Source organism: Arvicanthis niloticus, chromosome 2 (genome assembly GCF_011762505.2).
Source record: "Arvicanthis niloticus isolate mArvNil1 chromosome 2, mArvNil1.pat.X, whole genome shotgun sequence".
Taxonomy (NCBI): domain Eukaryota; kingdom Metazoa; phylum Chordata; class Mammalia; order Rodentia; family Muridae; genus Arvicanthis; species Arvicanthis niloticus.
In genome coordinates, this window is record NC_047659.1 from 42,435,595 (window position 1) to 42,461,789 (window position 26,195).

General features: G+C 34.4%; 1 protein-coding gene across 4 annotated transcripts in view; it reads right to left on the reverse strand.

Moving 5' to 3' along the window:
- Nucleotides 1-6,830: 6,830 nt before the first annotated feature.
- Nucleotides 6,831-26,195, reverse strand: part of Scn7a (sodium voltage-gated channel alpha subunit 7) — an 82,956-nt gene continuing 63,591 nt past the window's right edge. For all 4 annotated transcript variants that reach the window (XM_076928846.1, XM_076928845.1, XM_076928844.1 and 1 more), the window contains 9 exons: nt 23,791-23,945; nt 21,850-22,023; nt 19,418-19,525; nt 15,595-15,873; nt 14,834-14,887; nt 14,322-14,459; nt 12,491-12,595; nt 11,777-12,047; nt 6,831-9,589 (listed from right to left, as the gene is read on the reverse strand). In XM_076928846.1, coding sequence (XP_076784961.1) covers nt 8,526-9,589; nt 11,777-12,047; nt 12,491-12,595; nt 14,322-14,459; nt 14,834-14,887; nt 15,595-15,873; nt 19,418-19,525; nt 21,850-22,023; nt 23,791-23,945 — 2,348 coding nt within the window. In that variant the 3' untranslated portion in view covers nt 6,831-8,525. The remainder of the gene's footprint in view (nt 9,590-11,776; nt 12,048-12,490; nt 12,596-14,321; nt 14,460-14,833; nt 14,888-15,594; nt 15,874-19,417; nt 19,526-21,849; nt 22,024-23,790; nt 23,946-26,195) is intronic.

Consider the following 26,195-nt stretch of genomic DNA (forward strand, 5'->3'; position numbering starts at 1 on the left):
TATTAAAAAGGCTCTTCATATAACTGTGTGATTTTAGTGAATTATTTCAATTCCTGCAGAGAAGATTTTTAGTTATTAAAACAAGGTGAGCTAGAAGAATATTATTTTAATTGTAATATCATGCCCCTTGATAATAAGGATACTGTACATATGTGTGACCTGAAACAATCACATTTCATATGGTTTGATGTTAAAGTACTTAGTTAAGGAAGTGTTAGCACAGTTACAGCATTGTCAAGTGGTCATCAGTGTTTAGTTCTGGATGTATTCATCACTTTGAAGGCAACCCGCGGCCACCCCCTGTCATTCTCCTTTCTCTTCTCTGTCTAGTCCCTAGCCACTACCACACCATGCTCAGACTCTGGATATTCCAGTGCAGAACATTACCATAAATAAAATAATACAATGTGTACTGTTTGTGTGAGGCTTCTTTTACTCAGTCTCCTGTCCTAATGCTGCATCAAATGTTGCTACTTCAGACACTTTTGTAGATGAATAAATCTCATTGTATGAAAATAACTCATTATACTCACTCATCAGCTGATGACATTTAAGTCATCTCTATATATTTGTCTATTGCAAATAATGGTATTCTAAATATTTATGAACAAAAATCCACAAAATAACTGGTATTTCTTTACAATAATGACAACTTATCTGAAAAAGTTAATAAAGAGTTCAATTCCATATACAAAAGCACAAAATATTTAAGTGTGGATTTATCTAAAGTGCTAAGATATTCATATACAACAAACTATCAAATACTGCTGAACTGCTTTATTATAGAATATATGTGATATAATAAATGAAAATATACTGTTTATGAATTTAAAGAATTAAAATTTAGTAATGATTTAAAAAATTATATTCTCATTTAAAGAGACAATTAAAACATCCACATTATCCAAAGTCATTTACAAATTCAGAGTTATCACTACTAAAATGATACTAATGTAAATTTCTACTGAACAACATGGAAAAATACCCCAATTTTCTATGAAACAACAAACAACATTGAAAATAATCTTCAGAGTTATCATGAATAAAAACCCAGAAGCTAGAAGCAACCTACTGCTGATCTAAACATCTACTAGAAAGCTATCAGCAAAGTGTCCAATCACTTTCATTTTGCGATGACATTGTAACATATAAATGTAATCTACCACAACCACAGACATTCTGGGATATATGCAGTTCATAGGCTGCAGGTTAGACATACCTATTCGTGATCTACATACCTGAAGGATGGCATAAATATTGACTAATTGACAAAAGACACATTATAGAGACCCAAAATAAACCCATATACTTATGGTCAATTGATTTTTGACATAGTAGCCAAGAACACACAGGGCTATACAGGGCAGTCTTTATAGTAAACCAGATTGGGCAAACCATATATTTACAAGCAGGAGAACAAAAGTGAACCCTTATCTAATGTTTTTGTAAAACTCAACTCAAAATGAATTAAAGAGTCAAACATAAGATACACACCATTAAAACTAGATAAAAACATATATGTCCTATGATATAGGCATGGGCACAGTTCTTGAATCTGATTCCTAAACATAGCCAACAACAGTAATCTAACATTATCTATAAAACACCATCCAAAATGGATTAAAGAGTCAAACATAAGACACAAACTGTAAAACGAGAATAAAACATATGTCACTGTTACATGATCTAGGCCTGAAAAGAGCCTTTGACTATGACTTCAAAGCACAAGCAACAATAATAAACAAGTTGGATTGCATCAAATTCTAAAAACTTTCTACATAGCAAAAGATTCTGTTATTAGAGAGAAAGGCCAAGCTATTGGATTGAGAGAAAAGATCTGAAACTCATATACTTTATAAGAAGCTTATATCTGTAATATATAAAGAACATAAGCAACTCAGTAGAAATGAAGCCATTCCATTGAAAATGTGCACAGGACCTCAAACAATAGTATCACAAATGATAAACACAGCTAATACATTTATGAAAAAAATCAATATTTCATCAAAGGAACAGAAACTTAAATAATAGATATAACGCTACAACTGTTAGAAGGTGAAAGATGAAACACAGTGTTGGGGAAGCTGTAGAGAAAAGGGAACCTTGGGGGCTGCTAGTAGGAATGTAAATATAATCATCATGGGAAACAATATGTTAAGATTCTTGAAAACACTAAAATTTAGAAGTACTATTTGATTCTCTAATCTTACTGCCAAGTACATATGTATCCAAAGGCATCAAAAAATATTCCAAGTAAATTTCTGCACTCTTGTGCTCACTGTAACGTTATTCATGAAAGCAAAGATAAGAATGTATCTAAGTATCTCTATCAGAGATGAATTTAGAAAATGCAGTAAGTGTATGACTGTAATACTTGTGGTGGACTATTATTTATTTTACTATTCTAAAGGTTTACCAAAGTGGATGAATCCAGGTAACATTGCATTGAGTCAAATAAGCCATGAACAGGAAGAGAAATGCACAGTGGCTTCTTTAACATATGATATCTAAAAAAAGTAAATAGATAGAACTAGGAAGTAGAACTGTGATAGAATTCTACTAGGAAGTAAAATTACCAAAGGCTGGGATAGGGGTATGCATAGGGACAATGAGGATGCTACGAACAGTTCACAGAATTTCCGTTAGATAGCAAGAATAAACAACAGAAATATAGTGAAGAAAATGCAGACTATAACAAATGATAATGTAATTTAAATGATATTTAAATTACTAAAAGATTTTTAAATGCTCTCCTAATAGAAATAAAACTGAGAGGCAGACTTAGTCACTAGCCTTATTTCACATTGTAGGCACATATAAAAACTAATATCTATAATTGCTGATATCAAAAATCTTTCCAAATTTCAAAGGAAATATATTTTGTAATAGTCTTTGATATTATATTTTTTTATAATATTTTATTAATCCTTTGTGAATTCCATGCAATGTATTTTAACCCTATTCACCCCATTCTTTAACTTCTCTTGGATCCACCTCCATTTTCTTCACCACCCAAATTCTTATTTGCTCTTTCTTTATTAAACCTTTCCAGTCGTTTGGGTTGTCAAAATACTCTTGAGAGTGGGATCTGCCCAGTGCATGGGGTTATACGTGAAGAAAACTGACTCTTCCCCTCTCAGCAACTATCAAATGCCAATACCTCCTCTGTTAGGTAAGATTTTGTGGCCTCTTCCCTCCCTCCATACTTGGATTTTGTCTGATTTTTTTTTTTGCACCAGACTAGTTCATTCTGTAGCAACCATTGTGTGTTTATATGTGCAACTAGCCTGTGTATCTGAAAAATATTGTTTGCTTATAGACTTACTCTGTCTTTAGCCCCTATAAATGTTATGTTCCATCTACCTCAATGATTACTGAGCCTTACGAGAAAGGGTTCGATTTAGATGACCTACTTAGGAAGGAGTGCTCTGAAGTTTCATATTCTCTGTACACTGACCAGTTGTGAGTTTTTGTGTGGTCATCTGCTACAAAAAGAAGTTTCTTTAATGAGAGTTGAGAGGTACTTTCATCCATAAATGATGCTAAGTCATTAGGAGTCTGTTTCATATTTCCACTTAGCAGAATAATAGCAGTAAATTTCCCCCTAGATAGGCCTCTAACCTATTCAGAAACACATCCATAGCTCCAATTATAGTGCCAGCTTTCGATTCTATTTCTTGGAGTGGTCCATAAATCCAATGAAAAAGTGTTTGGTTACTTCTGTAAGATTCATATTATCACTATTGCAGCAGTAGGTATATCTTTCCAGGAGAGTCATTATTGTAGTTTAATAGGGTCTGTGCCTTTAAGTATCATGAAAGATACCCAATAGAGATGAAGCACTTGTTTTATTTCTAATGTTCTTGTCAAAGTATAGAGGGTAGCCAAGAACAGTGACAATAATGGGCTGTGTTTGGAAATATATAGATCTCCCTTGGCCAACAACTCCAAAAATGATGACCAATTACTACTACTAAGGGTTTTATTTGATAATATGTATTACCTTTGGGTATTTGCCCTCCTTTATATAGTAACTCAAGTTAAACTCCTTATATAGATGGATATGTGTATGTTCGAGGAAGGTTCTACAGTTGTAGATTTCCATATGGCTTTTGCAAAAGCCCTTTTGTGTTGTGGTTATATGGTAGAATGATGGATTCATATCTTTGGTCTTTTATTTTACCCTTTTCCATTCTTCGCCATTTCCCTCCCATGTAAGTAAAGAGTTTTTCTTATTTTTAAACTCAAGTATAAGACAATACAAAAGGAAAAAATGTCTGTATTTTTAAAAATACAGGATTTCTGCAGCAATATATAAGATTTGAATACATTTCAAGACTGAAGAAAATATGAAAAGGCAGAAGATGAACATGATCTTTAGTTCATCAGACTAAATAAACTGTTCCCCATGCTGAATATAGGAGATGGAACTGAGTTCTTTGCAAAGGCACAGGAAAAAAAATTACACATCTGATAGAGGATTAATATCCAGAATAAATACAAAGCTAAAGAATATTGAACATCAAGAAAACAAATAGTGATATTAAAATGGGTCGCAGAGCTAAACAGATTTCTCTCACCATGAAACAAATGACTTAGAAATACTTTATAAATACGAAATCGGGTTAGTGGGGATGTGAGAAAGACATGGGAGAAGTGGTAGAAGAGTAAACTGTGATTGGAATATATATTTTCAATAAAATAATAACAGAATATAATTTTTTCAAAAAAGAAAGTAGAGAAAGAAATTAAAAAAAATGAGAAAGGGGGAAAAACCCTAAAGAGCAAATGATGTCCGTCTTTAGTGCTAGCAAGTCTCCAGGTAAATATAAACAGTTGGATACACCGAGCCAACAAAATTCTTATCGGAAATTTGCTATTCAATGGCATACGGAATTGGTAATAAAAAAATGGTCAAAAATAAGGAAAACATTCACCAAACCAAACTTAATTTTTCTTAAAAAAAGCAACACTTATTATACTCTGTGCTAAAGTCAATTTCAGAAGGAATAATTATGAGGAATTATACAGTGATAAAAAAGAAAGGCTTATCAGGGCAAAAATAACAATTCTTAATATAAATGTGTCAGCAACAGCCCTTGAAAGTGGAGCAAAATTCATTGAATACAACAGGAGCATGAGAATAATTCCCTCTCAGAGGTCAACAAAAATCAACAAATATAAAATCAACAAAGAAGCAGATGATCTGCACAACATGGTGAGTGAACAGGATGGATGTAAGCACACACAGAACACTCCACTCAACCATGACAATGCACATGCTATCAAGTGCCCATTAGACGCTTCTGAAACAGACCACTATTTGGCCAACAAATGAACCATGACCAAATAAAATGAAATTACATGCTATGTGTGTTCTTAGGCCATAATGTATCTAAATTACAAATCAACAACTTACAGGAAAGTTCTAAGCATGGAAATAAAGACAGAACAAATTCAGGGATCAAAGATAAGCATTAAAGAAAAATTTAAAAGATTCAGAATTAAGTTCTATTTGTATAAATGAAGCACAGGCCAGAAGAGTGAATCTATATAAAATAGGATGCTTTAAACAATACATAAATTAAACACTCTAATTTTATTTATAAAATATTTTATTTTGATTATTTTAAGAGTATGTATGTGTGCACGCATGTGTGCATGTGCATGTCAGTGTGTATGTATGAGTCTGGGTGCCTATGTACACTTTTAAGTATTTCCCTTTTAATTTTTACCTAAACTTCATGGTGATCAGAGAACATGATCCATTCTTTGACATTCATGAAGATCTATTTTTGCAAGCCAGAAGATGTTCAGTTTTGATAAATCATTTATAGGTTCAAATCTTATTAGGTAATGTCCTGTGACACACAACTCAAATTTACTTAATAAAGATTTAAGTTTTGTAAGTCTCTAAAAAGAAGACATATAATTAAATAAAAAATATATGCAACACATTAGTATGATAGGGAACAAATAAATGTAGAAATTATTTTTGTTAAGGAATGTTAGTCATGAAGAAAATATGCAAATAAACAACTTAATTTTTTATTGTATGAAAATGAAGATGAAGAACAAAACAATAGAGAGAAGGAAACCCTAACAATAATAGCAGAAATCAACAAAAGTGAGGAAAACGAATGAGAAACCAATGGAAAGAAATATCATATCCAGAAAGCCTTTATAATTTGTTAGCCTCTTTAAAAAAAAAACCAATATCCATGCTTTATTTTGTGGAACAGAAAACTAAATGTGGCAACTATGCTAATACCCAAATGAATCTCAAAGTCAATGTGTGCCTTACTAACATCCTAACTTGATCTTTCAAGGATTTGATAGCTGATTGAATACTGATAGGTAAGCATCAGAGACCCACAGGCACTTGTGTTATGAGGATAAACACATGAATAAATTACTGTGTAAATATTATTCAAAAATTCACCAGTCAGATATGCCAACATGGCTTACAGAGAAATAATATAAAAACAAAGCCAAGTGTGCTTAACAGGTTATATTTATTATTTTCCATGGGATCTAAAAAGGAGGACATTTGGCAACCGTCATTCAGAAATGAAACTTCCTACTTTTTGGATGGCTATTGCTTGGCATTCTTTATAGGTAACAGCAAAATGAGTTTCAAACTCAGTGTGTTGTCTTAATGGGATTTATAGAAGCAAGTTATGATTTAGTCTTACTATCTGTAGCTCTTTCCTCATTAAGGCATTCCCAGAAATTGAAAGACAGAGATGTCAAGGTAACACGGAAGCTGTCATCATGTCACCAGTTAAAACTCCCATGCTTCTCTTGTCTCCATTACATGACAAAGAGTGAACAGTGAAAGAGAAATACTTTAATAAAAACAATCAACCAATCAACCAAACAACCAGCCAGACAAAAAACCACAAAACCCACAGACTCTGAAATTACATTTACTTAGGTGATCATCCAAGGCAAGTTGGTAAAGTCATAGAGTTTCTGAGGATTGGAAGTGGAGTACAGGAGTTACGGCTCAAGTCCATGCGTTTGTTACAAAATACAATCTCTAGGATATAATGGCATTGAGTATCATAAAATCCATTTAAAGCTTCTTATTTAAGTCAATAGAATATATATTTTTTATTTTAATTTTGGAGGACTTCATAGGCACAGTGAAATCAGTTTTTATACAAATGGAGAAAATATCAGATTCTCAAACTACATGGATGGAAGTAAACAAGTTTGTGAATAGATCAAAACCAACTCTTTATATTAACAAAAATAACATCAGTTGTTAAAACTAATGTGTGTTATTTTGTAGATTCTCAAGTATAAAACATTTGTATGAGTACTTATATATATGACAAGATATAAAAGAAATGAGAGAAAAGATAAGTGAGCACTAAAACTAATTTGCATATAATGATATTATAAAATGTCAACTTAATTTTCATCTGTTAATTCACAACCACTATTCCTTGAAGGATCTCTTTCTTTTTTAAGTTACAGGAAATACAAAGTGCAATGGAAAGAACTTTAAGTGACCAGTTTCCTAGATAAGGGTCTGCGCACTGAAAATCCCTAAACATGCTGGTTGCCCTTGACTCTTCTAATTTATTTGATAGCATGCACCTGCTATGGATAAGTGGTTAAAAAATACACCAGTTTTTAGAATAAGGTAAAGTTTTAGCCCCTTATCATTTATCTCTATTGTATCCTTTTAGTAAATGTGTACTTTCAAAAAGGTATAAATGTGAATCAAATACAGAAAAATGTACTTTTTATTAAGTGTGGTCTCTTCTATGCTTCTTGCTCTATAAATCTCAGTTGTTGCTGGAACTCAGGCAGAGCTTGTCTACCCATGAGGAGCCAGGAGCTCTGAAACAAAGTCAGTGTCTACTATCCAGAACCATAGAACAGCAACAAAACAAAGCAAGCAAGCAAGCAAAAAAAAAGGGAGGGGGACAAAAAGCAATAAAGGGGCTGATCTAAATGTTTTAAGAAACAGATCTTGTAATTTAGCCTCAGAATAAACTGAAAGGCACTTTCCGAACACCTGCATTTTCCTCTCGCACCCATTCTCAACATTCATTTATGCATGTTTGTGATTTAACGTGATGCTTCCCTATTTCTGAAGCACAATCGCACTTTAAGGAAGTATCTCTTATTTGCAACTAAGCCTCAAGCGTGGTGACCCGGTCTGTAAAATTACATATAAGATATACAAGGAAAACTGTTTAGCTGCTGAGCTTTATTTCCCTTTCTTCCCCTTTCCTCCCACACATCTTCCAGGAGAGGCAACACTACACAAGCCATGTAGAAACATTTGAAATAGCCAAAATGACAACAGTAACCTAGTTTAGCTACTTGCGGCAATGCTGAGCTGCTGTCTTTCTTGGTGCGTCAGAAGACTGAACATAAAGCTACACTTGTCATGGAGATGTGTGGGCACACAGATGTGATCATTATCTCTAGTCTCTGACCTCCAGCTTGGTTAAGCGGTTAGTGTTTGGGGAAATATGTAAAGAAAGTAGAAGTGGGAAGTGCCATTAGATCTGGGTCTGAATAGATGCTTTTTCCTCGATTTTGCCAGAGTGAACACTTTTAGAAGTAAGATCATCTCTGACATCATCTATTACAGGGATATCAGAAACATTCTTGTCATTTTGCCTTAAGCGGTAACTTTTATACGCCCTCTGGATGATGGTTGCTGAAACTGCCTCTTGTTTGCGTTTCAAAGTAGTTGTAATCGGCTCATATGTGATTTTGAAAGGGTTTGCTAACATAAACCCCGATTCTATCTCTGAGAGGATTTTCTCTACCCTCTCATCCTTTCCCATCACTCTTTTTGTAAAGGCAAGTAAGATGTCAAGGCAATGGATTCTGTCACCTGCAGCCATGGGGAGGTCCATGGCCACAAGCTGGCCCTTGTTCGGTTTTGCCATAAAAAGAGGAGGATCGAGAGCAGCTGCAAAATCGGAAAGCTTGCTAGAGTCTAAGTACTGTGTCCTATCAGGGTCAAACCTGTTCCATACCTGGAAGAATCTCCTAAAGTCATCTTCGCTCAAGGTCCTGGCTTTTTTCTTAGAAGGAATACTTAAGAACTCCATTATCAAAACAATGTACATATTAACAATGATCAACCATGATATGAGAATGTAACTGACAAAATAAAAAATCCCAACAGACGGGCTCCCACAATCTCCTCTGACCTGAGTCCCTGGATTAATTTTATCAGGGTCGCAGTCGGACCACTGACTGTTGAAAATTGCATCCAGCATTCCGTCCCAACCAGAAAATGTTGTAACTTGAAAGAGACAGAGCATACTGCTTCCGAAGGTCTCAAAGTTGGACACATCGTTAATTCCAGCTTCTTTCTTCACATACGCAAAGTTGTACATTCCAAAGATGGCGTAGATGAACATGACCAGGAAGACGAGAAGACTAATGTTCAGCAATGCCGGGAGTGACAGCATCAAGGGAAGCATCAGATCATGGAACACCTTTGGACCTTTCCCAGGACGCAGGATGTGGATGATGCGAGAGAGAAGTATCAGCTGCACAAGTGAAGGAGGCACAAAGTACTCTCCGATTGTCAAAGGCAGCAGCAGTCCTTAGTGTGAGAAGAGATACAAGGAAGCAACAAAATTATCCAAATGCAGCTGTATATAGAAAATATAATTAATTTTGCAAGTGATCTAGTTTTGTATGGCTCATGAATCTATTACTCCATCACTTAACCTATCTCATGGAACAGCATATTGGACATTGGATTAGTTAACTATTAATTCTATCAATGATCAGGCTCTGTACCAAAATTTAGAATAGAATTCTTCTGTGTTATTATTCTAAGAAAGGTTTGAAGTCACAGATGACCAGATCCACACTGTAGATCAATAGTCAAAATTTTTCTAACATTGTTGGATTAAGGAATTTTGCCCAATCTCACTAATATCAAATACCTTCACAATGTATTATGTAAATATAGAAAGATGGATAGTAAAATTTCTCTTTAAGGACTTTATAATGCATTAACTTATGATAGTTATCAGAGATAAATAGAATGCAAGACAAGGAGACATTATAGATAACCACGACTATAAAAATGTATAGCATTCAGTGGTTCATAGATTTTAATCTAATTTATTTCTTTTATCAGTAGTATTTTAATCCAAAGAACTTTAAATATGAGTATAATATGTGAGCATGTCCGTTTCATGTTAGTTTTGGTTGTAAAGGTCGTGGAGGACAGTGTCATGAGGCTTTTGTATATTTGCTGAGAGGAAGTATCAGGCCCCATACTTTTGTTAACATGACCACTCTCCAAGATGGCACATCTATATTCCCTCTAATGTTTATTAGTGATTCTACTACACTAGACAAATTCCCATCTCTCCCTAGTCTTCCAAGCTGTCCCACTAATAAAAAGACATCCTCACTTACCTGAGCACAAATTCATCCTCATGCTCACTACCAGGAAATGAAACCTCTCGTTTAAACTCTGACTCTGCTGATTACATTATTTTCCACATAACACTTTAAAGTGAAGAATTCATATTCTCTTCTACTCTATGTTTTAAGGTAAAATGACAGCTTACGTATCTCTGTAGCTTTCCAGTGAGACTTCCAGGCTTATTTTGTCCAATCATTTTTATTAAAAGATATGATGCATTTCTGACCTTCTGTGGATTATACTGTCCAACACGATTCTTTCTTATCATCTTGCTCTGTGATTCACACTGTCCTCATCACTTGCACTCAGCTGAAGACTTAGCAAGTGGCTCATGGTCTCCTTGTTCACCTCAGCATCTCCCTCAAGGAATCATCCAAGGGCTTAATTCAGTCTTCAACCATCTCATTTTAATAAGACTCATTGTTTTGGTTCAGGTAGCTACATCAGTGCCTTGGACAGATGATTACCTCAGAAGATTGGAAATTCGGGTTTAATCGTCCTCTCTATGGATGTTTGTTGTTGCTGCTCACTCTGTAACTCCTACTTCCGTCACTGTAGGTCTGTAACTCACTTATTTCCTTCCTAGTGCCTCTTCCAATCTCCACATACTTTTCTACCAAGCTTATATTTTTCTTTCAGTAGTCAGTGACATGAATTCACTGTTCTATTGAAAGAGTGAAATTTCTGAACTCATATTAGGCAGGTGGTTCATCTATATTTTCTCTTATGAAATTTCTGGTTGATATCATTAACTTTCTAATTTCTATTTTTTTTTTTTACTTTTTGAGATTATAATATAATCCCACCAGATTTCCTTCTCTTCATCTAAACCTTTCCATATACACTTTCTTCCTCTCTTTTAAATTTATGATCTCTTTTTTACAATAATTGCTATTACACATATATTTATATATGTTTATGTATTTGTATATATGTTAAAATGTATATATACATATATATGCATACACATGTGAATATTTGTTTCTTAATATGTAAATAAAACCTGCCAATTCTGTGTAATGTTACTTATATGTATGTTTTCAGGGCTGACCATTTAGCATGGGATAACCAATTGTGTGTTCTTCCCTGCAAAGTGTAGTCCTCTGACTCACAACATATATATATAAATATAAATATATAAATATAAATATAAATATATATTCTTTCATATTTAAAATTTTCATATTTAAAATTTTCATATTTTTTCATATATATATATATATATATATATATATATATGAAAGAAAATGGTTTCATCAGTTTGCTTCTTCAAGGTCACTATCTTGGTACATATTGTGATAGACTGAATTAATACTATAAAGGAAAAATGACAAGAGCCACCCTTACCTGTAATGGAGAAAACGACCACCATAAAATCATGAACATTCCATGCACTGGTGAAGTAGTGACAGTGGAAGGCAGTGAGCTTCAGTATGCATTCCAGAGTGAACAGCATGACAAAAATGGAGTTCATCCAGAAAATGGCATTTTCCATTTCTGGACTCTGCTCATCATTTTGTATCATAATGGTTGTTGCTTGGAAACAGATAAGAAGTATGATGATAACATTAAAGATGTGATGTGTTACTAGGTCAAAAATGAAGCCTTGGAACTTGTTCTGTAGGTGAAGAAAAGGGCAAATAACACACAAACAGCACTTGAATCTATTGTTAAACAATGTGTTTTATAATTGTTGTCAAGAAACAGTTGATACACACACACACACACACACACACACACACACACACACACACGTAGTAAAGACCAGCTATAACCTCCTGATACTCCTGCCTTTACTTCCCACATTCTGAGATTACATGCATGTTCTACTACAATAAACATATTTTTAATAATAATAGAAAACACATCTACATTACTGATAAAATATTATAAGTAGATACTTTATGTTTATGTTTTCCAGATATATTTATTTATTTCAGGTGCTAGGGATTGAACCTGGGAACTTGGATTTGTTGGGCAAGCATTCTGATCTAAGCTGTATTCCTAACCTAAATAAAATGAATATATATTTTTTTAAGATTCAAAATAATATTTTCTTACCATGGGGCGTGGTGCTGGTTTCTGAGAATCTGCATACAAGAGCTTCTTCAGTGCCCGGTACTGTTTTTTCTGTTTTACTGTTATAAAGATATTTGATCCTCCCTGGTAAAAATAAATAAATAAAAAGGTATGAAAATTGCATTTCAACCAAATTCTCCCCTTTATTGATGTGCATTTTAGAAAACTAGACTTAATTCTTTGTACAATCAAGTTTTGGTATCTCTATATAAAAATCCATATAAAATCACAAAGTATATGATAATCAACCATCTTTATTGCATGCTTTTCTTTTCAGTTCGAGAAACAAGGAGACACAGTGGAATATACGAGAGGCCTGCCATGACAAATTGAATTTAATAGATATGGTTTGTGTCTGTTACCAAGCAGAAGTAATTAAAATTAGAATTTATGAATTCAAAATATGACCAAATTTTACAAATACAAACAAAACATTAAAAAAAATAATTCTGGAAGTATATAGTGTTCATTGAACAGCATTCTCTACAGCTGACTCATTTTTGTGTTTCTCATGCTAATTTCAGTATCTCATACAAAATATCTAAAGGTAAGAGTGCCTTTAATTTGGGAAATAGTAATTGTTTTTGCTCCAGTCAGAATCTGGGATAGAACTGACACTTACCACCATCATCAAGCCCAGAAGCTAACAATCCTAGGATGCTACAGAATCAAATCAAATCGTACCTCGTCTCTTAGCTTTCTGCATTCCTTGAGTAGAAGACTGCACTGATAAACATTCACAGGCTTGGATTCATGAGCTTTGGCTTTCCTTACTTAAAAAATGAGCTCTCTGACTTACATTGTATCCATGCTTATGACTCTGAAGGCTTAGAATATATTGAAGTATAGAACTATTTTGGGACTAGGGAGATGTCTAATGGCAATGTGCTTGCCTTGTAAGCCAGTGGACCTGAATTTGATCTTCAGAACACAGGTGAAGGTCCTGCCTGATGACCTCACAGGTAATCCTATGGCTGGTGAGGCAGAGACAGACAGATCCCTTGGGTGCACTGCCTAGCCAAGCTAGAGGACTTAATGAACTCTGGTCAATGGCTACTGAGAGAACTTGTCTCAAAGAAGCAAACAAAGAGTAGATGTCACACCTCTGGGATGAAACCTTAAGTTGACCTTTGGTTTATATATAGATATCCACACATGTGCACATAGACCTGCACTTACACTTACACATATATACCAACACACACACACACACACACACACACACACACACACACACACACACACATACACACACACTGTGGACAGGGCTGATGATGCCTGTGGATGGAAACAGAAGGATCTTAAAATTGAGTCATTCTGAGCCAATTAGAACTCAATATTTTATGTATTTCTGGAAGGATTTTCTGTGCAATATAAAATTTAAAATACATTTATTTTCTAAATGTCATCATTTATGTCCTGTGCCTAACTGAAAAAACTACTGTAATTATACTTTAACAATGCCTTGAACTTAACATATGCATACATCAAAGAACAGTGGGACTTTATTTAATAAATAAAACTTTTTGGAACATATACATATGTGTATAGACACAGTAAAATTTTGTTATTTAATTTTCATTACACTATTATTTACAAACAAACATATAAATGCCTCTTGTCTAAATGTACTTTGAATATTGCAGATACAATAAGGCTGGGTAGTTTTGTAGTTATTTGTAATGTACAAGAACCTTAATAATTGTTCTATTACATCTGTACCATGTAGAACTGACATTAAACCAAGAAGAAAATCCTAGAAATATTTTGTAAAGTCTGATTTTAAGTATGTATAAAGAGTATTTATACTTATCTTAATTTTCTGCTTGCTGAAGTTACTAATAATAACACCAATCAGCATACACAGAGGGAGAAATAATCCAAACATAACAAAGATGATAAAGTAAGTATACATGTAGATGTTGTGCTCAAAGCTAGGCTGCATGTTTACCTAAAAATAAATGCAAAAAATTAGTAAAATATGATACTACATTTTTAAAGCATGAGACTTAGAAAATAAATGTTGACAAGAACACCCATACCTGGCAAATAAAGCAAATGCTTCCCTGACTTCTTGGGATGAGGCTATCATAGCTACATTCATTTTGGGACTTCAAATGTGTTTATTTGGTTTAGTTATGGCTTGAAAAGATGATAGTCCTTTAAGCAGGATAAGTAGGCTTCAAGTTTTGAATATGTTATTGGAAATTCAGTGCCAATGAAATACTATATGTGAAAAAAGTGATTGAATCTACATAAATTACTATTGTGACCTGTGCTTAAATTATCACCTTGACAATGATATTGGGAATGTCAGATACTTACACCAACAGAATCAATTGCTGAATTCATAATAGTGATCCATCCATTAAATGTTGCCTGTTGAAAGTAAAATGTATGTGAATCTTATCAAAAAACATTTTATGATAAATAAAAAACAAATCTTAATTCATTTTTGTTTAGTACTCTAAAACACTGAATGGCGTGGCTTGCCACACTTCCATATACTGTGTAACTAAAAGATTTAACACATTTATTTTCATATTGCTATTTTTACTTAATTCATTTAAAATTCATAAAACATTTAATATGGTTTCTATAGAACAAGAGAAACAAAGGAAACTGATACTAAAATTCTAACTACATGTTAATAAGCATCAAAGTTATGCGTATGGTTTTATTCATGTGATTTGAGTGGTGGATCCTGTATACTTGCTGGATATCAGACCACGGAGTAACTATCACTAGGCATTTTAAGTAATGTGAAGACAATAGCTCTCCAAGCCAGACTGAAGAGCAGTGAACCTGTTAATAATGAGCAGTCGTGGAAATTGTCCAGTCCAGGCATTTCCTCTCCTTTGTCTGAACTGTCACCACACCTGATTCGCCCACAGGAGACTCTATCTGACCTGATCTTCAAAGAAGCTTAGAACAGCATGCATCTCATAATTGTTATCTATCAGATAATAACCACACAGCTATTTTACAACCCATCCTGTTCATCATCCATATTCTGTTCTAGATGGAAGCTTGGACTCTGTCTTGAACATGAATTTGATTATAAATGGGTGAAAAAGTATACTCACCACTTGCAACAAAGAAAGAAAACCATTTCCAACGTTATCAAAGTTCAGTTTTGCATTCTCCCATGGCATTGATTCATTAAATAACAGGTTTTCACACTGACTCTTATTCATAACTTCAAATACAGAGAATCTTTCTCCCCTTGTTGGGTCAATGCATTCATAGAACTTGCCAGCAAATAAGTTCACTCCAATAACACTGAAAAGCAGCCAGATCATTAGGCAGACCAGTAACACGCTTACAGTGGGTAACGTGGTTTTTATCAAAGCTCTCAGGACCACCTGGAGTATAAGAAAATGAACATTTTATGTAAGAAAAGAAAACCATTTTAATTTATGATCAGATGTAAAATATTAATTGATATAGTAACATATTGAGTCATACAACATGTATATCTAGAATTTGAATACTTAATATCCAAGTCGTGGAAATAACAGTCATTCACTTTTAATAAAATTATACTATAAGTCAATATTCCTTCAAAAATTTGGTACATCATTAACAGGCATCAGAATTGATTAGTTTAAACACTACACTAAATCTTTATTTCAGTTAATTCTATGCTATATTAGACTGGCTAAGATAACTTCAACTCAGTGCATGAATTAGATTATGTACAAATATATAAAAGTGATAGAGAACAGGATGAGAAGTGACTTGGGGGTTATGGGCTTTGGAAGGAAGGATAGACTTGCAAAGGAGACAATAAAGGTAAGGCACAGGAAATATCAAGCAGCGATGGATGTATTAATGAAGTCAAAGCAATTGATTGACTCTGGAAACATGGCACCCTTAACTCAGGCTCTGCCTTCCTCACTGAGCTATGCTCCTGATGAGCCCACCGGGGTAAGAGGTTGGAGAAAAGAATCCACATCCTAAAGGATGTGAGCACCAGCCACAGTCTGCAGTCACTGTCTTCCTTTTCTCACCTCTCTCCCTTCGACATCTTATTTAGAATGTCGTTCTTCTTACTATACTGAAACTTTTGCATCAAAATTGAACTGCTTGCTATACCAAACAGAACCCCTTCAAACCATAGTAGTCTGTTTTAGTCGCTCTAGGAATTTTTATTTTTATTTCTTTTCCATCCCGGAAGCACCATTAATTCTGTTTTCCATAATCAGCCTAAAGATTTTTTTATTTTATCTTTTAACCATTATTATACTTAATCTTTTCCATACTTCTTTGCTTATATTCCATGGATTTATGTTTTTAGATAAATGTTTTAACTTAAGATATATTTACAATCACTTTACTACAACTCTAAAATGAAACCACAGGACTTTTCCTGATATTATAGCACTTATATAGTTGAACCCATGGGTTATCTTTATATTGCTCAGAGAAGCCTTTAGCATCCATATAGGGAAAAAGCACAAGCAAGAATGAACTGTGCATGATGTGTGAATTTATTTATAAAAAAGTAAATCTCACTTTAATTTAATAAATAACATACATACTACCCCAATTTAGTTTGGACATGGAAAAAGTATAGATGTCTATCAGCTGATGGATGGATAATTAAAATGTGGTCTATATACAACAGAACTTTATTCAACTATGAAGAAAAATGAGATTATGGAATGTCTACGTAAGTGGATTGTGCTGGAAAGCACTACACTGAATGAGGTAATCCAGACACAAAAATACCAACATTGCATGGTACATATCACTTGTATGTGACCATGACACTTAATTGTTATATTAATGTGTTTAATTTGAACTAAGAAGGGACCATTGGTGGCAAAAAGAATAAAGATCTTAAGGGGAAAATAGAATGCAGGTAATATGAAAGACAGTAAGGGAATAATAAAAAATAAGGTCTAAGTGGGGTGGGATACAGATTGGAACTGGCGAGGAACTCCTAACATGAAGGATGCTTCTAAAGCCTATGGAAGCCTACTATTTTACAAGTTTCATATATATGATATATACACATAGGTATACATTATATGTGTATATACATATATGCATATATTAAAAGTATACGTATGTATTTGTATATAAGAGTGTAATTGAAGACACCCTACATAGGGGATCTTATTCCAAAGCCATCAATTGCTAAATAAAAAGCCTAAGGCAAGTGTGGCATACCCTCCTTGAGTTGCTGGTCAGAGATGACCCTGAGGTCCCCATTACAATAGAGAGTGCTGTTGTTGCTTTTAGTCTTTCAACAGAACTTGATGATAAGACCTTTTTGCTGGAGACAGCATACACATTGGTCATAGAATCTGGGAAAATCAAGTTGGTACTGACTAGGAAACTGACTGCATACTAGCTTTCTTAATACCACAATGGGATAGGCAGACTGCTGGGGGCCTGGGGAGTCTTCAAATGTCTTCCTCAGCTGTGAATGCTGTGAACTGCAATAACTACTGCCGAGACAAGATATGTCCAAGGTGAAATATCTGCAAATGTTACAGAAATAATTGCCTGATTTCTGGTTGGCAATAAGGCGTCCTACTCAGCAAGACACAGACGCTTGCTCAGTACCGCATAACTAGTAAAAAGCCCACGGTTTGGAAGTTGACACTTCCTAGGTAATGTCTGTTGCTATTATTTTGCTAAATGGTCATTGAACCAAACTATTTCATAAATATGTATTTCTCTTCTTGTAGATTAGTGAAATTCTTAGATGTTATCAGATTTTCTTTTGTGCACTGGATAATGGTTAATGCAGAAAAAAGAACCAGTTAATGTGAAGAGCATGAATAAGTGCTCAGCCACAAATGACATTTTTAAATTATTCTTCCTCCCTAAGGTTCAGACCATGGTAGAATAATGGGAAGAACATTTGACACATGTTAGAAATGACCAGAGTGAAACAGTATATTTTAGACATGACAGACCCTGCCCTCTGCCCACACTCATGAACTGACAGCAGCTATGGTTACCTATGCAGATTAAACAAGTCAACATTACAGCATGGAGTAGAAAAGAGTTTCTGAGACTCCATTCCTAAATGAAGAGCCATGGATAGTAATGACTTCTGTGGAGTCAGAGTCAGTTTTCTTTAAGGGTATGGCTCCATGTGGATCTAATATATTCCAGTAGATTTCTCACACCCAGAAGCATATGATGAGTACAAAGTAGAACCAATGAACTATTAAATAAAAGAGGGAAAGAAGACATGATATTGGTGTGAGATATAGGGAGGGGTGTTGATTCGGGAGAAGTTAAAGGGAATTTTATGGGTGAATGTCATCAAAATACACTTATAAAATTAGGTTACAATGAATTGAAGTGCTAAAGTAGTTAATAAACTGTTTTCTTGAATAGTCCCCCATATATAAATATATACATAGTATACACATTTATATTGTATATCATATATAAAATAAAATACAATTTTAATAAACACATACAATACAAATATATGCATATATGTGAGGGTTAGAAATATATTTTTACTTGTCTTAGCCGGGCAGTGGTGGCGCACGCCTTTAATCCCAGCACTTGGGAGGCAGAGGCAGGTGGATTTCTGAGTTCGAGGCCAGCCTGGTTTACAGAGTGAGTTCCAGGACAGCCAGGGCTACACAGAGAAAACCTGTCTCAAAACAAAACAAAACAAAACAAAACAAAACAAAACAAAACAAAAGAAATATATTTTTACTTGTCTTACTTATTTTGTTAGTTTTCATATCTTATAAGCACTAGTTGCAAAGATCACTAAAGTGTAACTAGCAAAGCTTCACTATTTGTATGCACTGGAAGATATGGTATTTGTTTGTTTTAAAATAACCGTTAAAAGCAAGAATAAAGCTTGTTAACTCATAGATATCTAGTGTTTCTAAAGGAAAACTCACAGGTTTTAATTTGTCTTACCTTCATTCTTTCAAACTGAGACAGAACTCTTAGTGCTCGAAGGAACTTCATGGAATTAAGAGGGTTCAGATCTTCTTGCATTTTGCCTATTAAGCTAAGACAAAACACCTGCACATATGTAAAAAAAAAAAAGAGTTAATATGATTATAACCTTTGGGCTTCTAATTAAAAAGACACTATCTAAACCTACCATTCTACCTTTTAAACATCTAAATATATATTTCTAATGTCTTAAAAATCCAAACTGTAAGAAAACCATTTTTGTTAAAATTATTTTATAAAAGGTAAAACAATAATCATTTCCATAAATAAATATTTTTAGGTAAATATTTATAAAACTTCTATTCTATATAATCAAGATTAATGTTTATATTGTTTTTAATTTGAAATACAATGATTTATAATATATCAGTGAAAATATATTCATTGAAACACACATAAACTATACTTACATATTCAACAGTGCATAATTATTTTTAAGACAACATATAATAGAAAATTCAGAAGTTAAGTATGAAAAAAGATCTTAACTGAATTAAACAAAAGTGTAAATTATAAAACATATGTTTATGTGTTTAAGTGATTTTTAAAGTAAATTTATATGTATAAAATTGTCAGTGCTTAATATGTGTTACTTAGAATTGAACAATGTTGATACTGCTGTGATGAAACTTACATTTTATCTCTATGATTTCTATATTTTCAAGTTCACACAGAGAAACACTATTTTTGTTCTTAATTCTGTGCTATAAAATGGTGTTGAGGTACCCTTGGAATCACAGGGTTGTCCACATAAGCATACAGGGATGGAGACACAAAGGTCATTGAGGAGAGCTGCAGTGTCCTTTGGGGTGTCTTATGGAGTAGATCTCAGATGACAGAGGTTACCTTTTGCAAGTTATTAGTTATGTGCAGAAAAGCCTTTATAGTTATTCACAGCATAGACAATCATCTATTCATTGGGTAACATTATCAGCTATATGATATGCCTAGAAGTCATAGGGAAAAGGGAGGGAAGAATAATATTCAGAAATTTTATGCCCTAATAGAACTTCTATTTAAGTGTGGGAAGATAAATTATAGACCAGCAAGTGAATAAATTACATAATATCCATAGGCACTATGGAAGTGAAGGAAGATGACAAGAAAATACTGGGGTGGTTGTGGATTTTATTAGGAAGCACAGGATGGTGGAAGTTCAAAGGTCTCATTCAGCTATAACATACACACTTGCAAAATTCCAAACGGAAGAATGAATACCAAGCCAATAAGATGGAATCTTATGGACTAATTTGAAGCACTTCAAGAACCAGTGCTGGTAGATCATCTACTGAGTTGGCAGGAGTAGAGAACATGGGTGGGTCGGAAGTAGAGAAGTAGGCTTTCTCATCCCATTAGGTTGATCCCAAACTCACAGAGATCACCTGCCTCTATCTCCTGGGAGCTGGGACTAAAGTCTTGTACCATCACCATCCGGTCAAGAAAGACTTTTTATTATAAAGAGTTAGCTTTTGCTCTGAGGAGAATGGACTGTTTGTTACACAGTTTCTCTAAGAGAAGTGCATTAGCTGACATCCACTTTTGACCGTTTCATCTTGGTTTCTGTGCAGAAAATAAAAACTTCACCTCTTTATCTTATGTTAGCATAAAGTCTACCCAATGATCCACAAGAGAAACCCTGATACTGTGAGGATGGTTCTGATGACAATAAATATTCAAATTGTGGAAACTTTATTTAAATGTCAAATCAACAGATTTTAAAGTGATTTAATCTTGCTCAATTAACTGTTTTGTTACCAGTAATTCCATGTGTGAATTTTGGTGATAATTTAGAATGGTAATATTGGATGTGTCAAGTTGTGCACTGACAGGGTATGAATAGACATTAAATATTACAGATGTGGAAATGTAGAAAATGAGATATTTGTGTGGAGGTTGTATGGAGGGAAGAGGGGGCAATATGGTCAAAGTGTGAGTGTGAGCAGAGGAGAGTAGTGCTTAATATCAGTAACATAACTCTGTGGTTGTAAAATGAAATGCTGGAAGAAGCTGAGGAGGAGGGTGACCCTATAGAAGACGTGCAGTCTCAACTAACATGGACCCCCGCGATCTCTCAGACACTGAGCCACCAACCAGGCAGCAGACACTAACTGATACGAGACCCCTGACACATATAGAGCAGTGGACTTCCAGTTCTAGACTCAGTGAGAGAAGATGCACCTAACCCTTGAGAGAATTGCGGCCCCAGGCAGTGGGTAGGTCTTGTGGGGTGAGGGTGGGGACATCCTCTTGGAGATGGGGGCTGGAGGAAGTGTGGGATGTGGAACAGTCAGAAGGTGGACTGGGAGGGAGGATAAAGTCTGGACTGTAAAAAAGATTAAAGAATAAATAAATAAATATATAGAAAGTGAAAAAAAAGAAAAAATACATACAATAACGACCATGAAGTCCAGCTTGTACCAGTTGTTAGAGAAATAGGCTTTAAAGCCATAAGCCACCCACTTGAGAAGCATCTCCAGAATGAAGATGTATGCGAATATCATGTCCCCATATTCCAGTAAAATTTTAATGGTTTTTCTCTGATCAATATATATGTCTTCAAGAGCCTGTAATTAAAATTGTACATGGTAATATACAAAATATTCTAGGAATTCTGATTATACGAGATTAAATTCAACTTCAAATCGGATGAGACATAAAAATTAAAACAAAGGACATTTCATAGTGAAAAGTGAATGACTTTCACAAACCCTTATGTATAGGTAATAGCAGATTGTATGTAAACATACTTTGAAAAATGGAACTAAGATATCTAGAAACAATGAATTTTAGCATGATGGTTTTACTTACACATAGATTCTTATACCTACTACCCAACAGACAAAGTGTTTTCCTTCTTAGTACTAATGTGGACTCACCCTGCTAAGATTCTAAGATCAGTGAAGTCAGGCATGCACAATTTGAGAAAGCTATGAAACAAAAATCCACTATTATTCCATCAGTAACAATATAAGAAACGAATCCCAAAGAATCAACAAATGAAATAATTGCAAGAATTCCACCCAATATATCATGACACATACTTTTTAAAGTACATATTGAGTAGTGCAGTTCTACAATTGTCATCCAAAACTCTACACAGATCAAACGTAATTCTGCAGAAACAATGAGTGTTGCTAGATAACATGACTGAAACTTGCTGGCAAACAACTTAGTCAAACAGGAATGCCCTCAATCGAGAGACAGTATTTTCACTATTACAGGGACATGTCTCAGTCAGCTATCATCAGACATACACATGATAGACAATCACTTTTCTACTCAAGGTGGGATTCTGAAGGTATTTTGGGACTTCAGAATATTTCTGTAATAGCCACTAAGTCTGTTTCTGCTTGAGGACCATGACAAATTTTTCAGTAAGTAAGGTATTTTGAAAAAAAAGAACACTTTTTAAAAGATCTAATTTTACCGACTTCCTACATCCCATCAGTACAAACAAAAGCCTTTATCAAGTGGCCAGGGGATTACTAAAGAAGGGAACTGTGACATTCTGAAAGCATGGGCCACATGTAGGATATTGTAAAGATTGGGAGAGTAGAATTGGAAATAAATCCTAAGGGAATATTTAGTGTGTTCACATAGTTGCTGTAGAGATCACTGCAATTTTCTGGCTGAGAAGTAATAAATTATGTTATTATAAGTCTTGAAATGTAACACCTGTAATTAGTTTCTTTGTGTGAAAATCAGTACCTTGAAAGTGAATTTTCTTTGTTTTTCTCTGGTTTTGTGCCATCTCTCATCTTGAAGGCATACCGATCCAATCTCTACTTCATCCTTATTTTAATAGTACCTGGCTCTAAGTCTTGCATCTTGTGTCTATAAGGACCACTGTCATGAATTCTGATTCAAATGGAGAAACTAAGATCACCTGTTCAAGATCCTGAATATAGGCATATCATTAGGGGTTTTTTGTCACCTAAGTGAGGACAGAACTGGGACTCATGATATGGACATAATTTGGGACCATTTTTTCCCATTACAATGTGTACATTTTGAAACTATTGTTTATTTAATTTTGTTACTTAAACATCAATATTAAACATTTGTATATATTATAAATATAAAGTTTACCATAAATATACTATTGATAAAAACTTAAATAAAATAGCATTGATATTAAATTTAATGTCTAATCATCTATTAACAATGTTTCTACTAATGTGTGATATAGTTTTTCATGCTAGCAGAGTGCAGAAAATGAACTCTGGTGTAATATTAAGTGTTCTGGGTAAAGTCATTTGGCATAGTGATAGTCTGAATCGCTAATCTTACAGCATATTTTCACCTGACATTTTCTAAGGTTGAGAGCTCACCAAAGTGCCTGTGCAGAGCAGAGTGACCAGGCCAATGAAACACTGAAACCAGCTATTCTCCACTATCTTGCAGCAAGTTTTCCTTATGTTCTTCCAAATCTTTCCATTCCTAGATTCTCTACTGACTTGACCAGTTGAAGATTTGCGTTCATAACCTGCCAAGAATGGAACTGTTAAAGACAACCATCTAGGAAACTCACATAGGATAAACATCTCAATTTTAGATGCTTTACTGATGACTTATTTACTGATTCAGATACAGATACTCTGTGATCCATACACATTTGTTTTTTTTACCACCACTCAGTGGTCTGTGACCTGTGAGAAAATGAGAAGACCTGAACTTGTAGGTTTGGAAAAGGAAGAGATGAGATGCTCAAGGTCAATACAACAGAATGCCCTTTCTACCTTAGAGGAAAACGTACTAATGTAAGTAAAACCAGTCCACCAATGCTACCCTCCTATGTGCACACATGTGTGATAGCTTGTCAATCCTATTTTGAATACTCGGTACAATCATTTAAGACACAATTATTTATATTGACATATAATATTAAGTCAACACAATTTCCTTGAAATTGATTTTAAAGCAGCATGGAAATGTGGAACCTGAGCAAGACAGTTAACAGAGGTAGTCAGGAATTCAAGTACTTCATGAGTTGAGTACATGTAGCTGTAAGAAGCCTGCCTTCTTGTCAGAGAGAGAGTTAGCACAAATAAATCTATAGCTCAGTAAGTGAATGATGATTGGGGTGTGTAAAAAACTGGATTTGAGTGTGAGGTAAAGTTAAAAAAAATCACTTTACTGTGCTTTTAGTACCAGAATGTGCTTCTTTATGAAAAAATGTATATATTTCTACCATTTTCTTAGTTGATTAAGGCCCTTGAACTTAAGTTGCTGAAATATTTGTGTGTGTGTGTGTTCGCACATTTCTGTTTGTCTGTCCTCATCTCTGTCTCCATCTCTCTGTCTCTCCATCCTCCCCATCTCTCTGTCTCCTAGATCCCCTCCATCTCTCTGTCTCTTCAGCTCCCTCTTCCTCTCCTTGCCCCTCCCCCTCTGTGTGTGTGTGTGTGTTTAAATGTGTGGTGGTGTAGTTCTTGAGAAGTTGATGGGGAGATGTATTTCTTAATTGCTTCTACATCTATGTTGTGAGACAGGACTCTTATTGAATTTGCACCTCACCATTTCCACTAGACTGGCCTGCAGATTCCTGGGTAGACCTTTGTCACCTTCACCAATTTGGGGGTTACAGACATGATCACCAGACTTGGCTTTTATGCAGATACTTGGCATCCAAATTCTGGGCTTCCTGGATTATATAGCAAGCGCTCTGTTTAGCCATAATTTGAGTCACAAATATTCTTAATTAATAGCTATCAATCGAATGTTTTTGGCAGTTAGTAATTTAATGACTGCAGTGATTTAAAAAGTCCAAATCTGTAGTAATTTATTAATCTTACTAGTAAAGAAATATGAATTATAAATCACTGGGAAGTATACATTATATATCTAGTGTGCTAAATAGCTCATTGAAGTTGTATATTTTATATGCACTAACTTTTATATAAATCTATAAACATACAATTATGTTTTATTTTTGTATAAAGTATATAGAAAATTAAATTGACTCAGTTCATGAAGTCAAAATTAGTTTACTTACTTGCAGTCTATATAGTCTAGAGTTAATTTAGCTACACTTCCTTGCTCTAGTATACTGTATTCAGTTGCATTAACTACAAGTATTTAAGTAAATAAAAACTTTAGATATATTCTTTTTTGTGGGGAATTTATTTTTGAGACAGGGTTTCTCTGTGTAGCCCTGGCTGTCCTGGAACTCACTCTGTAGACTAGGCTGGCCTCGAACTCAGAAATCCGCCTGCCTCTGCCTCCCAAGTGCTGGGATTAAAGGCATGCGCCACCACTGTCCAGCAAGATATATTCTTAACATTATTTATACCATGAAAACTATATTATATCATGAAAATATTGAGTAAACTATCGATATTATTCCACTAATCACAGGTTGTCAGAGTTCCTTTCTGTATCAACTATGTCAGTCTCTGTCTCTATAGGCTGAGTCAATGCGTTCGGATGATGTTGCTGCTGATGACATTACTGAGTGTTGCTAATTTTTGGAAAAGATTATTTTCTAAAATTGTACACGCAAATGCATACCCCTCATGAAAACTTACAAATTTATCTTTGTAACCATTTTCTGAAGTTTATTACTGTTTAGATCAGAAGGCAGTGAGTAGAAGAGTAAATGGACAGACAGACAGACAGGCAGACAGACAGAAAGATGAAATGAAGCTGTTGATGCCAGCAATAGCTTTAACTACCACATTACATTGGATCAAACAGACTCTTCCTTTTTTTTCTCAAAGATGATTTTTTTTCCTTG